This window comes from Pseudophryne corroboree, chromosome 7 (genome assembly GCF_028390025.1).
Source record: "Pseudophryne corroboree isolate aPseCor3 chromosome 7, aPseCor3.hap2, whole genome shotgun sequence".
NCBI lineage: Eukaryota > Metazoa > Chordata > Amphibia > Anura > Myobatrachidae > Pseudophryne > Pseudophryne corroboree.
Window position 1 is genome coordinate 375,238,847 of NC_086450.1, and position 17,170 is coordinate 375,256,016.

The window sequence follows — 17,170 nt, forward strand, 5'->3', positions numbered from 1 at the left end:
CAGAATGCCTGGATTAATTATGATTGACTTATTCTATATCAGCACCTCATATTAACATGAGAAACAATAACAATCTAATAATAGATATATAAAATAGACAATCCTGCACAAGCAGAAAAAAAGCAGCTCGGTGAACTCAATATTTTACTTAAAGTTATCCTCACATCTTCACCAAATATGTGCCAAAAAAGGTTGAATAGAAGTTATCCAGCGCTACTGCATACAGTATGTAGGTCATTCATAAATATACCACTTCAGATACAGCAGATGTCATATCTCACAGTATACTTCTTATTAGGCTCATTCAGATATACCCAAAATGTAAGAGATAAGCAATTTATAGTGAAATACTGTTTAATAATTGTAAGATTTAATATGAGAAAAACAAAAACATATAAACTCCACACAGATTACAGGTATTTCCAAGTGGCCAAATTTTGACAATTACCAGCTAGACATGAACTGTTTTTAAGCAGTTCAGAATGCACCTGAAACAGTGCAAGTCCTGGGTTGTCCCACTGGTGCAGGCTCAGGTTTGGCTGAAATTTACAATTATTAAACAGCACTTCACTATATTTGCTTAACCCTTCCATTTTGGGTATAAGTGAATGAGCCTAATAAGAAGTATGACATCCGCTGTATCTGAAGTGGTATATTTATGAACAACCTACATATGCAGTAGCACTGGCTAAATTCTATACAACAATGTGATAATACCTATAATTCCTTAAATTAATTGTATCAATCAGAGATCTTTGGTATACTAGCAACATATTTCTGGAGGAAAAAAAGGGTGGTGGGGGATTTCCCAAACCCATGTGGCACATAGACGCAAAAGGGATTTTAATCCACGGGTGAACTCCTGCGAGTATTACGTACTCTCACTTAATCCTGGTTAGTCTCAAACTCCATTATTGGACAATTACAAATGTGGAATTCATCTGTTAGGGTTGGCAAGTGTTGAGTACTGTGTGGGATTATCAAATAATTGGCCTAACCCTCCAAGACTCTGTGCCTAAAATCCCCTTGGTACTATTCAGCAGTTCCCCTTATTATAATAATATAACAGGGCATTATAATGTGTCTTCCCTTCCTGGTTCAGTAACACATAGTATGCCAGTTGTTACCATTTGTATCCATACAAGTTGCTAGTATCCCAAAGAAAGGAATTATAGGTATTATCACATTGTTACTGTTTCTCATTTTAATACAATGCGCTTATATAGAGTCAGTCAATCATCAAGGTTTATGATAATACTGTATTTCATAACGACGTTGACATATAAACCTTGATGATTGACTGTCTCTATATCAGTACCTCATATTAAGATGAGAAATAGATGCAAATAATTACTCCAGACATTTTGTTTTTATTTAATGATTTTATTATTTTATTTTATTTTGCTATACCCCAATTTCTCTGACGTCCTAAGTGGATGCTGGGGACTCCCTGGGAGCCTTCCCACCAGCATTTCTGTGAGGGAAAATGGCGCTGTGTGCTGAGGAGAATAGGCCCCGCCCCCTTTTCGGCGGGCTTCTTCTCCCGTTTTTCTGAGACCTGGCAGGGGTTAAATACATCCATATAGCCTCCAGGGGCTATATGTGATGTATTTTTAGCCAGAATAAGGTATTATACATTGCTGCCCAGGGCGCCCCCAGCAACGCCCTGCACCCTCCGTGACCGTTGGTGTGAAGTGTGTGACAACAATGGCGCACAGCTACAGTGCTGTGCGCTACCTTCATGAAGACTGAAAAGCCTTCTGCCGCCGGTTTCTGGACCTTCAATCTTCAGCATCTGCAAGGGGGGTCGGCGGCGCGGCTCCGGGACGAACCCCAGGGTGAGACCTGTGTTCTGACTCCCTCTGGAGCTAATGGTGTCCAGTAGCCTAAGAAGTCAATCCATCCTGCACGGGGGAGGAGCCAGTACACACCACCTGATCCTAAAGCTTTAGTTTTGTGCCCTGTCTCCTGCGGAGCCGCTGATCCCCATGGTCCTGACGGAGTCCCCAGCATCCACTACGGACTACGAGAAATAGATTTATCGGTAAGTAAAATCTTATTATTAGGGGATTATAACTTTTTATACTGTAGGTATCACAACTGTGTCATACATTATGATGAACATAAGGAGGGATTTGGATAGATGTCATATTGGGGAACTTTGCTTTGATGTGTTGTAGAAGTGATTATTATACCTAACATCCACTAACAAATCCTTTACCTGCAATTATACCTATTTGTGTGATAGAGGAATTTGGACGGGAGAGGGGAGGAGTCAAGATGGGAGAGGGGGGGGGAGTCAAGATGAGAGGGGAGGAGTCAAGATGAGAGAGGGGAGGAGTTGGGACTGGAGAGGGGAGGGTTCAAGACTAAACCGTAAACCGCCCCCCCTAAAAGAAAAGTCTAGATCCGACCCTGGCTGGACCTGCTAGAACATCCGACACAGACGCCCGTCGAGACAGCACTGTACCGCGAAGGTAAGCGTTGTTGCGACCCGGTGGGGAGTTGTTGGAGCGACTCTTTCTAATACACGTTTAAGACGCTGTTAAGAGAAGTCGATCAAACAAAAACAGTAAGTCTATAAAAATAAAGTAATGAAAACTTGAGGCTGCTTTCACAGCAGCCCTGTGACCATGCGGCTTCCTGCCGCACCAAGCAAAAAACTGATCTGACTGAGTCAGTGGGCGGGACTATATAGTGGAGGCCCCAATGCATCCTGGGAGGCCAGAAAGCTCGTGACCGTGTTGGTGCCATTTTCGCTGTCGCTCGACAATATCCCAATGTTATCCTGTGGATAATCCTGTGGACCCAGCCAGAGAAATAATCCATTTAACAACTGTGGTAAGTCTCTCCTGATGGAGATGGGGGGGGGGGGCATGGTATAGGTGTACCCCCCTCCACCCATCTTGCCAATGGAACATAGTATAGTGGCAACCAGCGCTAAGGCTGGGAGCTGGCTGAAAACTGTTACAACTGGAGATGGCCAGTCGGATGTCCCATATGAATGTTTTCGATTGATTCAGATTGGCATCCCTGTATCTAAGGGTGCGTACACGCACTATGCGATATCGGGTCCGTTATCAGCCTGGTATCGGGGGTAATTCCAAGTTGAACGCAGCAGGAAATTTTTTAGCAGTTGGGCAAAACCATGTGCACTGCAGGTGGGGTCAGATGTAACATGTGCAGAGAGAGTTAGATTTGGGTGGGGTGTGTTCAATCTGCAATCTAAATTGCAGTGTAAAAATAAAGCAGCCAGTATTTACCCTGCACAGAAACAAAATAACCCACCCAAATCTAACTCTCTCTGCAAATGTTATATCTGCCCCCCCTGCAGTGCACATGGTTTTGCCCAACTGCTAAAAAAATTCCTGCTGCGATCAACTTGGAATTACCCCCCATCATTCACATCATCTAGTGTGTACGCACTACAGTATATCGTGTACGATGCGTACTTCTGCCGGAAATACGTGGCACTGCCTGTCGGACCAACATGCAGGTCTGACAGGTGACGTAGCTAACGTCAGCCGTGCTTCCAAAGTCGTTCCCGACATTGGCAAATGAATATGCACTTGCCAATGCCAGGTCCCATTGCTAGCGAGGGGCCTATGGGGGCAGTATTTGTGTATGCCGCTATGGGGGGCAGTGTGTGTGTGTGTGAAATTGTATGCAGTTGACGGAGTGGGGTCCTAAACTGTTATCTTGCTTAGGGCCCCATGATGTCTAAATCTGACTTCGCTATGCATTGCCTTACAGATGGAAGATACTGAAGGCACACAGCGCAGAGATGCCAGATGCAGGGAGCGTATTACAGTCTGTTTAGGTTGATGGTAAACAAATGTGAAATTAGCGAATATCTCAATCCAAATACATCACAGAATAACCCAGGTGCCATGTTTAGCAGAACTTGAACTTTATTCTGAAAACTATATAAACAGTTTTCTAGAAGCTACAAATTAAGCAGCTATAGTACAACAGTTACCCAGCACACAGCACAGGAGGCGTGCTAGTACTGACTGGCAGCTGGCCCATACTGGGGACACTATTCCCCCTCCCCCCGTGTGCGCACAGACAGGCAGCCTCTGAGCTAGCTGCGGCTACACGCACGGATGAAACGCAACGTATTTGGGACGTTTTACCATGTAATCATCACACGCACAGGGCAGCCACAGCAGCCAATCAGCTGCCGGGCCGCCGCATCACGTGACATCGCCGGCGCGTTCCCCACGCTGTGTCTGCCCGCGGCTTCCGTACGTACAGGAGGGGAACGGGCGTGCGTTGATTTGCGCCGCTTAGGTGACGTTTCCGTGCCCGTTCCCATGATGGCTGCTGCGATGGCGGAGCAGGAGGGCTCCAAAGGCAGCGCCCGGAACCGAGGTGGGGTGCAGCGGGTGGAGGGGAAGCTGCGGGCCAGCGTGGAGAAGGGAGACTACTACGAGGCACACCAGATGTACCGCACTCTGTTCTTCAGGTAATTCTCCCTCGGACTGTAACCAACGTTCCAGAGCTTTCCAAGGCCCTTTCCCGGAGCCGTACTGATTGGTGGCTGTGAGGGAAGGCGGGGCATGCTGAGCGCTGTGTGACTGGTAGGACGTTGCGTCAATCTGTCAACAGTCGTCCGTTAACCCTTCAACTGTCAGAAATCCTGACACCTCCTGGTTGCTGATTGGCTGTTGCTCTCTAGTTGCTATGGGGCTGTTCTTACTTGTCCTGAGGCTTATTTACTGTCCCCTTGGGGCTGTTACCCCCCTGGGGCTCATCACGTAGGCGTCAGTCTGTCCCCTATAGTCAGGTTAGCACATGGGCCCCAGCAGCTGTGCCTCTGCCCATAGGGAAAATAAATAACCTACAGGCCCATCTAGCTTTCCCTTTCTGTGTTTATTCAGTTACTTTTTCTTAACAATAGCTATATGCTTGTTACCTGCGTTCCTGAATTCTTTTAATGTTTGAGTCCCTACAGCAAGTGCTGGGAGACCGTCCCATGGGTATGCAAACCTCCATATAAAATAGTTATTCCTTATGTCACCTTTCAGTCTTTCCACAGTGTCACAGGGTGGCCCTGTATTCTAGAAACTCACTAAATATATATATATATATATATATATATATATATATATATATATTTTTTACTATACTGTCCCTTTAAACTGGGACGCTCATGAATTCTACAGGTTCTGTGGCTGGCAGCCAATCTAGCTATTTGAATAGCTATTGAATGGCGCTTGAAAAGGGTGTGTGGCCTGCTGGGGATGTGGGATCAGCCCCGCCATCATCATTATTTGGGGCGATGCGGCTCCCTTAGTGTCACTAATGGGGCATGCCCCACCTGTCAGTGTTATGAAAGAGTAAGTGCCCAGCACTTATGACGGTGATGGGCTTCCCCCAAGCTCTCCCTTTAATGTAAATAGATGATGCGCGCACAGCATCTATTCATGCGGTTGCATGCCCATTAAAAATTGGACAGGGTGCAGCGCCCTGCTAAAACCTCACTTTCCTCCAACTTGCTGCTTGACCCATTCAAGTCTGGTTTCCCTCCTCTTCACTGAAACTGCCCTAACTAAAGTCTGCAATAACCTACTTGCTTCTAAATCCAAGGGCCACTACTCTCTGTTTATTCTCCTTGACCGCTCTGCTTCATTTGAAACTGTTGACCACCCTCTACTACTGCAAATCCTTTCTTTACTCCCTTGGTCTGCATGTTACTCCCCTCTCCTGGCTGTCCTCCTACCTTTTTGACCATTACTTCTGTCTTCTCTCATGACTCCACCTACCCAGACTTCCTCTACCAGTAGGTGTCCCCCCAAGGTTCTGTTCTTGGGTCTCTCCTTTTCTCTCTCTACACCTCCTCTTAAGGTGAGCTCATTAGCTGTTTTGACTTACAATATCATCTCTATGCTGATGATACTCAGATCTGCCTTTCCTCCCCTGACCTCTCTCTGCTATCTCTTCAAGACTGAGCTGATCATATTCCCTCCCTCCCGCATAACCTCACCTCCTACAGTTTCATAATATATTGATGGCATAACTATCTCCTCTATCCCTCTAGTGCGCTGTCTTGGAGTACTCCTTAAGTCCTCCTTTTCCTTCAAACCACACATTTAGTGCCTCTCACAAACCTGCCGTTTCCATTTCAAAAACATCTCCAGGATCAGACCGTTTCTCACCCTGGATGATACTGAGACCCTTATCCACTCACAGGTCATCTCCAGATTGGACTACTATAATCTGCTCCTTTCTGGCCTCCCTGACATACGCCACTCCACTCCAATCTATCCTCAATGCTGCTGCCTGTCTTATCTTCCTCACCAAACGTACTACATCCACCTCCCCTCTCCTACAAGCCCTTCACTGGCTCCCCTTCCCATTCAGAATCCAGTTCAAGCTTCTCACACTCTCCTTCAAAGCTCTCACCCACTATTCCCCTCTTACATCTCTGACCTGATCTCTCTCTACACTCCCACCCATCCTCTTTGCTCTGCTGATGTGTGCCACCTCTCCTGCCAGCTGATTACCTCCTCCCACTCCTACCTACAAGATTTTGCACTTGCTGCTCCCTATCTCTGGAATTCTTAATCTCTCCCCAACTGATTCTCCACCTCTCTACAAAACTTCAAACGGCTCTTAAGATGTACTTCTTCACCAAACACTCACGGTGTACCCCTTCTGTGTCACCCCAGTCTGTTATCTCTTCACTTTTTAGATTGTAAGCTCTGCGCAAGGCTTCCTCCCTTCATGTGCCTTTCCTTCTCTTAATTAAACAGTCTATGGGGTATATGCAATTAGCGGCAAATTATTGCCGTTTTTTAATTCGACACAATACGACAGGTGAATTCCGGCAGGTGGCTTCCGGAATTCACCATATTCAATGAAAAACGGATTCGACAGTCCCGCGGGCGAAAAACGGCCGATTTGCCGGATTTTGCCACGATTTAAAAAAAACGGGAAAAACCCGGAAAAAAATGGCGTGGGGTCCCCCCTCCAAAGCATAACCAGCCTCGGGCTCTTCGAGCTGGTCCTGGTTCTAAAAATGCGTGGGGGGAAATTGACAGGGGATCCCCCGTATTTTTAAAACCAGCACCGGGCTCTGCGCCTGGTGCAAAAAATACGGGGGACAAAAAGAGTAGGGGTCCCCCGTATTTTTTACACCAGCATCGGGCTCCACTAGCTGGACAGATAATGCCACAGCCGGGGGTCACTTTTATACAGTGCCCTGCGGCCGTGGCATTAAATATCCAACTAGTCACCCCTAGCCGGGGTACCCTGGGGGAGTGGGGACCCCTTCAATCAAGGGGTCCCCAGCCACCCAAGGGCCAGGGGTGAAGCCCGAGGCTGTCCCCCCCCATCCATGGGCTGCGGATGGGAGGCTGATAGCCTTGAGTAAAATGACAGAATATTGTTTTTTTCCCAATAGTACTACAAGTCCCAGCAAGCCTCCCCCGCAAGCTGGTACTTGGAGAACCACAAGTACCAGCATGCGGGAGAAAACCGGGCCCGCTGGTACCTGTAGTACTACTGGAAAAAAATACCCAAATAAAAACAGGAGACACACACCGTGACAAGTACAACTTTATTACACACTGCCGACACACATACATACTTACCTATGTTGACACGCCGACTGCCACAGTCTCCGACGATCCAAGGGTACCTGTGAAAAAAATTATACTCACCTGCCAGTGTCCAGAGATAAATCCACGTCCAGAGATAATCCTCGTACTTGGCAAAAAAAAAACACGAACACCCGAACCACCGGACTGAAAGGGGTCCCATGTTGACACATGAGACCCCTTTCCCCGAATGCCAGAACATCACGTGACTCCTGTCACTGAGGTCCCTTCAGCCAATCAGGAAGCGCTACTCCGTGGCGCTCACCTGATTGGCTGTGCGCGTCTAAGCTCAGACAGCGCATCGCACAGCTGCCTCCATTACTTTCAATGGTGGGAACTTTGCCGTCAGCGGTGGGGTTACCCGCGGTCAGCCGCTGACCGGCGGGTGACCCCACCGCTAACCGCAAAGTTCCCACCATTGAATATAATGGAGGGAGCTGTGCGATGCGCTGACAGCTCAGACGCGCACAGAGCCAATCAGCAGAGTGCAAGGACGTTGCGCTCGCTGATTGACTTACAAGACCTTTCAGTGACAGCAGTCACGGGGGGGTCTCTCTGCATTCGGGGAAAGGGGTCCCATGTGTCAACATGGGACCCCTTTCAGTTCGCTGGTCGGGTGTTCGTTTTCTTTTTTTGACAAGTACGTGGATTTATCTCTGGACCATGGATCAGGTGAGTATAATTATCTTTTATTTTCAGGTACCCGTGGATTCTACATGGAGAAGAGGACCGACTGCTTCGTGTCAACATAGGTAAGTATGTGTGTGTCGGCAGTGTGTAATAAAGTTGTACTTGTCACGGTGTGTGTCTCCTGTTTTTTGGGGTATTTTTCTCTGACGTCCTAAGTGGATGCTGGGACTCCGTAAGGACCATGGGGAATAGCGGCTCCGCAGGAGACTGGGCACAACTATAAAGAAAGCTTTAGGTCTAACTGGTGTGCACTGGCTCCTCCCACTATGACCCTCCCCCAGACTTCAGTTAGAATCTTGTGCCCGGCTGAGCTGGATGCACACTAGGGGCTCTTCTGAGGTCCTAGAAAGAAAGTATATTTAGTTTTTTTATTTTACAGTGAGATCTGCTGGCAACAGACTCACTGCAGCGAGGGACTAAGGGGAGAAGAAGCGAACCTACCTAACAGGTGGTAGTTTGGGCTTCTTAGGCTACTGGACACCATTAGCTCCAGAGGGATCGACCGCAGGACCCGACCTTGGTGTTCGTTCCCGGAGCCGCCGTCCCCCTTACAGAGCCAGAAGCACAAAGAGGTCCGGAAAATCGGCGGCAGAAGACTTCGGTCTTCACCAAGGTAGCGCACAGCACTGCACCTGTGCGCCATTGCTCTTCATGTACACCTCACACTCCGGTCACTGATGGGTGCAGGGCGCTGGGGGGGGGGGGCGCCCTGAGGGCTATATATGACACCTTGGCTGGCAAATCTACATCATATATAGTCCTAGAGGCTATATAGATGTAAAATTACCCCTGCCAGTATGCCAGAAAAAGCGGGAGAAAGTCAGCCGGAAAAGGGGCGGGGCCATCTCCCTCAGCACACTGGCGCCATTTTTCCCTCACAGCTCCGCTGGAAGGAAGCTCCCTGGCTCTCCCCTGCAGTCTGAACACTACAGAAGGGTAAAAAAAGAGAGGGAGGGCACTAAATTTAGGCGCAGGATATATATATATATATATATATATATATATTATATAAAAAAGCAGCTATAAGGGAAAACACTCATTTATAGTGGGATCCCTGTGTTATATAGCGCTCTGGTGTGTGCTGGGATACTCTCTCTCTGTCTCCCCAAAGGGCTTTGTGGGGTCCTGTCCTCTGTCAGAGCATTCCCTGTGTGTTTGCGGTGTGTCGGTACGGCTGTGTCGACATGTTTGATGAGGAGGCTTATGTGGAGGCGGAGCAGATGCCTGTAAACGTGATGTCACCCCTGCGGGGTCGACACCTGAGTGGATGGTGCTGTGGAAGGAATTACGCAACAGTGTCGACTCCTTGCATAAAAGGTTTGACGACATACCTAATGTGGGACAGCCGGCTTCTCAGCCTGTGCCTGCCCAGGCGTCTCAAAAGTCATCAGGGGCTCTAAAACGCCCGCTACCTCAGATGACAGACACAGATGTCGACACGGATACTGACTCCAGTGTCGACGACGATGAGACGAATGTAACTTCCAGTAGGGCCACACGTTACATGATTGAGGCAATGAAAAATGTGTTGCACATTTCTGATGTTACCCCCAGTACCACAAAAAAGGGTATTATGTTTTGAGAGAAAAAACTACCAGTAGCTTTTCCTCCATCTGAAGAGTTAAATGAAGTGTGTGAAGAAGCGTGGGCTTCCCCTGATAAAAAGCTGGTAATTTCTAAGAGGTTACTAATGGCGTACCCTTTCCCGCCAGAGGATAGGGCACGCTGGGAAACATCCCCTAGGGTGGATAAAGCGCTCACACGCTTGTCAAAGAAGGTGGCACTACCGTCTCCGGATACGGCCGCCCTGAAGGAATCTGCTGAGAGAAAGCAGGAGGCTATCCTGAAATCTATATATACACACACAGGTGTTATACTGAGACAGGCTATTGCTTCAGCCTGGATGTGCAGTGCTGCTGCTGCGTGGTCAGATTCCCTGTCAGAAAATATACATACCCTAGACAGGGACACTATATTGCTAAACGTAGAGCATATAAAAGACGCACTTTTATACATGAGGGATGCACAGAGGGATATTTGCCGGCTGGCATCCAAAATTAGTGCAATGTCCATTTCTGCCAGGAAATCCTCCCCCGCTTCCTCTTAAGTCCACAGCATGACGCTGGGGCTCCACAGGCGGAGCCAGGTGCGGTGGGGGCCTGTCTCAAATATTTCAGCAATCGGTGGGCTCGCTCACGGGTGGATCCCTGGATCCTTCAAGTAGTATCTCAGGGGTACAAGCTGGAATTCGAGACGTCTCCCCCCCGCCGTTTCCTCAAATCTGCCTTGCCAACCAGTGTTACAGGCAATTCACAAGCTGTATTCACAACAAGTGATAGTAAAGGTGCCCCTACTTCAACAAGGAAGGGGTTACTATTCCACAATGTTTGTGGTACCGAAACCGGACGGTTCGGTGAGACCCATTTTAAATTTGAAATCCTTGAACACATATATAAAAAAATTCAAGTTCAAGATGGAATCGCTCAAGGCGGTTATTGCAAGCCTGGACGAGGGAGATTACATGGTATCACTGGACATCAAGGATGCTTACCTGCATGTCCCCATTTACCATCCTCACCAGGAGTACCTCAGATTTGTGGTACAGGATTGTCATTACCAATTCCAGACGTTGCCGTTCGGTCTATCCACGGCTCCGAGGGTCTTTACCAAGGTAATGGCCGAAATGATGATACTCCTTCGAAAGAAGGGAGTTTTAATTATCCCGTACTTGGACGATCTCCTGATAAAGGCGAGGTCCAGAGAGCAGTTGTTGGTCGGGGTAGCACTATCTCGGGAAGTGCTACAACAGCACGGCTGGATTCTAAACATTCCAAAGTCACAGCTGGTCCCTACGACACGTCTACTGTTCCTGGGGATGGTTCTGGACACAGAACAGAGAAAAGTGTTTCTCCCGGAGGAGAAGGCCAAGTAGCTGTCATCTCTAGTCAGAGGCCTCCTAAAACCAAAACAGGTGTCGGTGCATTACTGCACGCGGATCCTGGGAAAAATGGTAGCTTCCTACGAAGCGTTTCCATTCGGCAGGTTTCATGCAAGAACCTTTCAGTGGGACCTGTTGGACAAGTGGTCCGGATCGCATCTTCAGATGCATCGTCTGATATCCCTGTCTCCAAGGACAAGGGTGTCTCTGCTGTGGTGGCTGCAGAGTGCTCATCTTCAAGAGGACCGCAGATTCGGCATACAGGACTGGGCCCTGGTGACCACGGATGCCAGCCTTCGAGGCTGGGGGGCAGTCACACAGGGAAGAAACTTTCAGGGACTATGGTCAAGTCAGGAGACTTCCCTGCACATAAATATTCTGGAACTAAGGGCCATTTACAATGCCCTAAGTCAGGCAAAACCCCTGCTTCAAAACCAGCCGGTACTGATCCAGTCAGACAACATCACGGCGGTCGCCCATGTAAACCGACAGGGCGGCACGAGAAGCAGGACGGCGATGGCAGAAGCCACAAGGATTCTCCGATGGGCGGAAAATCACGTGTTAGCGCTGTCAGCAGTGTTCATTCCGGGAGTGGACAACTGGGAAGCAGACTTCCTCAGCAGGCACGACCTCCACCCGGGAGAGTGGGGACTTCATCCAGAAGTCTTCCAAATGATTGTAAACCGTTGGGAAAGGCCACAGGTGGACATGATGGCGTCCCGCCTAAACAAAAAGCTAGAAAAGTATTGCGCCAGGTCAAGAGACCCGCAGGCGATAGCTGTGGACGCTCTAGTGACACCGTGGGTGTACCGGTCGGTTTATGTGTTCCCTCCTCTTCCTCTCATACCAAAGGTACTGAGGATAATACGGAGAAGAGGAGTAAGAACTATACTCATTGTTCCGGATTGGCCAAGAAGAGCTTGGTACCCGGAACTTCAAGAAATGATCTCGGAGGACCCATGGCCTCTACCGCTCAGACAAGACCTGCTGCTGCAGGGGCCCTGTCTGTTCCAAGACTTACCGCGGCTGCGTTTGACGGCATGGCGGTTGAACACCGGATCCTGAAGGAAAAGGGCATTCCGGAGGAAGTCATTCCTACGCTGATTAAGGCTAGGAAAGAAGTAAACGCAAACCATTATCACCGCATATGGCGAAAATATGTTGCGTGGTGTGAGGCCAGGAAGGCCCCAACGGAGGAATTTCAGCTGGGCCGTTTCCTGCACTTCCTACAGTCCGGGGTGACTATGGGCCTTAAATTGGGTTCCATTAAGGTCCAGATTTCGGCTCTATCGATTTTCTTCCAGAGAGAACTGGCTTCGCTACCTGAAGTTCAGACTTTTGTTAAGGGAGTGCTGCATATTCAGCCCCCTTTTGTGCCTCCAGTGGCACCTTGTGATCTCAACGTGGTGTTGGATTTCCTAAAGTCACATTGGTTTGAGCCACTGAAAACCGTGGATTTGAAATATCTCACGTGGAAAGTGGTCATGTTGTTGGCCTTGGCTTCGGCCAGGCGTGTATCAGAATTGGCAGCTTTGTCCTGTAAAAGCCCTTATCTGATTTTCCATATGGATAGGGCAGAATTGAGGACTCGTCCCCAGTTTCTCCCTAAAGTGGTATCAGCGTTTCATCTGAACCAACCTATTGTGGTGCCTGCGGCTACAAAAGACTTGGAGGCTTCCAAGTTGTTGGACGTAGTCAGGGCCCTGAAAATATATGTTTCCAGGACGGCTGGAGTCAGGAAAACTGACTTGCTATTTATCCTGTATGCGCCCAACAAGTTGGGCGCACCTGCTTCAAAGCAGACTATTGCTCGCTGGATCTGTAGTACGATTCAGCTTGCACATTCTGCGGCTGGACTGCCGCATCCAAAATCGGTGAAAGCCCATTCCACGAGGAAGGTGGGCTCTTCTTGGGCGGCTGCCCGAGGGGTCTCGGCTCTACAACTTTGCCGAGCAGCTACTTGGTCGGGGTCAAACACATTTGCAAAATTCTACAAGTTTGACACCCTGGCTGAGGAGGACCTAGAGTTTGCCCATTCGGTGCTGCAGAGTCATCCGCACTCTCCCGCCCGTTTGGGAGCTTTGGTATAATCCCCATGGTCCTTACGGAGTCCCAGCATCCACTTAGGACGTCAGAGAAAATAAGAATTTACTCACCGGTAATTCTATTTCTCGTAGTCCGTAGTGGATGCTGGGCGCCCATCCCAAGTGCGGATTGTCTGCAATACTTGTATATAGTTGTTGCTTAACTACAGGGTTATTGTTGAGCCATCTGTTGAGAGGCTCAGTTGTTATCATACTGTTAACTGGGTATAGTATCACGAGTTATACGGTGTGATTGGTGTGGCTGGTATGAGTCTTACCCGGGATTCAAAATCCTTCCTTCTTGTGTCAGCTCTTCCGGGCACAGTATCCTAACTGAAGTCTGGAGGAGGGTCATAGTGGGAGGAGCCAGTGCACAACAGTTAGACCTAAAGCTTTCTTTATAGTTGTGCCCAGTCTCCTGCAGAGCTGCTATTCCCCATGGTCCTTACGGAGTCCCAGCATCCACTACGGACTACGAGAAATAGAATTACCGGTGAGTAAATTCTTATTTTTTCCCAGTAGTACTACAGGTACCAGCGGGCCCGGTTTTTCTCCGCATGGTTCTGGTTGTGCTTCTCCAAGTACCAGCTTGCGGGGGAGGCTTGCTGGGACTTGTAGTACTATTGGAAAAAACAATATTCTGTCATTTTACTCAAGGCTATCAGCCTCCCATCCGCAGCCCTTGGATGGGGGGGGGGGGCAGCCTCGGGCTTCATTCCTGGCCCTTGGGTGGCTGGGGGGGGGGGGGGACTCTTTGATTGAAGGGGTCCCCACTCCCCCAGGGTAACCCGGCCAGGGGTGACTAGTTGGATATTTAATGCCACGGCCGCAGGGCGCTGTATAAAAGTGACCCCCAGCTGTGGCATTATCTGTCCAGCTAGTGGAGCCCGATGCTGGTGTAAAAAATACGGGGGACCCCTACTCTTTTTGTCCCCCGTATTTTTTGCACCAGCACCAGGCGCAGAGCCCGGTGCTGGTTTTAAAAATACGGGGGATCCCCTGTCAATTTTTCCCCCGCATTTTTAGAACCAGGACCAGCTCGTAGAGCCTCGGGTTATGCTTTGGACCCCACGCCATTTTTTTTCTGAATTTTACCATTCCATCTAAAAAAAATAAAATAAAAATATTATTTTAACAAATATATAAATAATACTTGTGCTTCCAAAAAAGACAAACCAAGTACCTAATCCCTTCTAATATAAATAGATATGCTATTATCAATAAAGAAAACACAAAAAAAAACATGTTTTAAATTTTTTTTATTAGTTTCACCCACCAAAGTGTGGCGGATTGAAAATGTCGAATTTACTGTCTAAAAGCACTGTTGTCGAATTTCCAAACTTCAATTGAATACACTTTGGTCGAATTGCAGCACTTGTATCATTGCAGAAAAAGTCGAATTTCAAAAAGTCGAATTTTGAAAGTCCGTTTTTTGGACGGAAAGCACTGAATTGCATTGACGATTTTTTTTTTTGGGCGAAAAATTCCCGAAATTCGACAATTTCGGGAATTCGACCGCAATTGCATATACCCCTTATACTCCGTATTCCCTTTGATGGCACCTAACCCCTGTTTTTTGTTTTTTTTTGTATATACCTTGTACTTGACCTATACTGTTTCAAACGGTAAGTGCTTTTTTTCTTATTTGCTCATTTGTTTATGTACTCTGTAATGGGCGCTGTGGATCCCTTGTGGTGCCATATAAATAAAAGATGATAATAACAATAATAAAAATAATAATAATTTAAAAAAAAGCTTAAGTTTCTTCCCCATCACTAAACTATCACCAGGTGAAGATGACCACAAAGCCATATGCTGCTTGTCCAGCACTCATGTTTGTCTGGGAGACTATTCCATTAATGTAATAATGTTCAGTCTTCATCCATCTGTGTCTATATTATATTACACCTATATATAGATAGATGTATTACGCATATATTTTATTACTTCTATTAAATGCACATTGGTGGAAATCCAGAATCTTATTGGTGTGTACTCAATCGTTTTATGAATTCATGACAGGTCTTACTGTGTAAGTATACTGTACATCCAAAGGGGTTCACCCAGGAACAGAAGGTTATTTGCCTCCTATTTTTCTGGGAAAACAGAACCCTGCATTTATTCTCATTTTTGCGAAAGGGCGTCCACTCGCCTTTCTAAAGATCCGTATGTGTAATTGTCTCTCAATTGGATTTATAATCTAGTGAAGCATGTTGGAACCATGCTTTGCACCCGATTGGGGTACCTGATGTTGTACATTAGCCACCAGGTTGAGGTACATGATTTTGTACACTGGATACCAGATTGGAGCATCTGATTTTGTACACTAGCCGCCAGATTTGGTATACTAGTCATGTAATTGCAGGCAGTGTACAGTGTTGTATTTTCTTTGCAACCAAAAGTACAGTTTGGTGAAGTTGCTATTAGTATGGGCTCTTTATAGTCAAAGCTGTGATTGGGAGAGGATACCGTTTGTTATGTTGTAGTGGACGTCTGGCAATAGTGCTGGTTTGCTGCTCTGAACTTAGTTCAGTTAAGTGTTGCGGTATTGTGACAGGTCTGGGCCATTTATCCTATGGTTATTTTTGAGTTCAGTAAGTGACAATATGGCTTCTATTTTAAGGTGTGTTTCACTAATATATTCAGTTATCTCCTACTTTACTGAATGTCTTATGTGGATGCAGATTGAAGGCAAATAGTTTTGTCACATCATGAAAATTTCCATATCTGCATGAGATGGATTCCCTAGCAGCATATAGTAGTCCTCTGGGGCTCGTATCGGACCTATGCAGGAAGATTGAGGTTTCTAATCTAACTCCATATGACACACCGCTCCTGTATCTACTTTGTATAGTGGAAAACAGGGGGGTTTAGTATGTATTGCCGGCTGTTAAGATCCTGGCGTCATAATACCGCTGCCGAGATCCAAATGAATGAAATCCCAACAAGGATGAGTAAGGGATACTCTCCCCAACCTCCTAACCCACCCTTACTGCAGCCTAACTAACCTCTCTGCGGTGGTGGCTAAACATAACCCTCCCTCACAGCCTACACCTACCCCACCTCCCCGCAGCCTAACCCTAACATCTCCCATGCCGCAGTCTAACCCTAAGCCCCCGAGGTGGCGGTTAAACTAGACAACCTAACCCGTGCTTTACTTACTATGGTTGGTATGCTGGCTGTCGGGATGCCGGAGTCGGGATTCTTCTAACTGCCAGGATCCAGACTGCCGGCATAGTAACAGCATCCCGACACAGGAGATATGTTTGCTCCGACTCCGGTTTACTTCATTATCCTATCTTGGCTGTATGTACTGTAAGAACTGCCTTGTAGGTACCTTAACTGTTAACTTGCTTAACTGTACTTAGTATAATGTCTATTGTAAGCCAGTATATAACCTGTATGTATTTGCCACTGTCCACACACACACACACACACACACACACACACACACACACACACACACACACACACACACACACACTATGTAGAGGGTACATTGCCTACTGAATGGGTAATGATACTGACCTGAAGTGGGTCCTAGTGTCCTACCATTAATTCCCATCTAAAACCAAGTGACGTCATCCATAGTACTCGAGCTAACCTGACGTCAGTTGGTGTACACAACAATCTATTACTTTTTGACAGAATCTATTTCACATATTTCAGTAGTTTGTGTTGCAGCTTGTTCTGGGAAGACAGGTAACAAAGAAGACACTGCTGTTGACTTCATGACTATATTCAAGAAGTCATGGATTACGCTTAGATTAACATTGCTCTCTTAATGTGTTTTCTTTATAATACTGGTGTTAATTTGTTGTGTGTTTTAGTGCCACTGGTCAAATTGTTTCACT

The 17,170-nt window shown here is 47.2% G+C and overlaps 1 protein-coding gene across 1 annotated transcript in view; it reads left to right on the forward strand.

Moving 5' to 3' along the window:
- Positions 1-4,091: 4,091 nt before the first annotated feature.
- The window catches only part of GET4 (guided entry of tail-anchored proteins factor 4), an 83,555-nt gene continuing 70,476 nt past the window's right edge, over positions 4,092-17,170 (forward strand). The window contains exon 1 of the mRNA XM_063934528.1: positions 4,092-4,468. Coding sequence (XP_063790598.1) covers positions 4,107-4,468 — 362 coding nt within the window. The 5' untranslated portion in view covers positions 4,092-4,106. The remainder of the gene's footprint in view (positions 4,469-17,170) is intronic.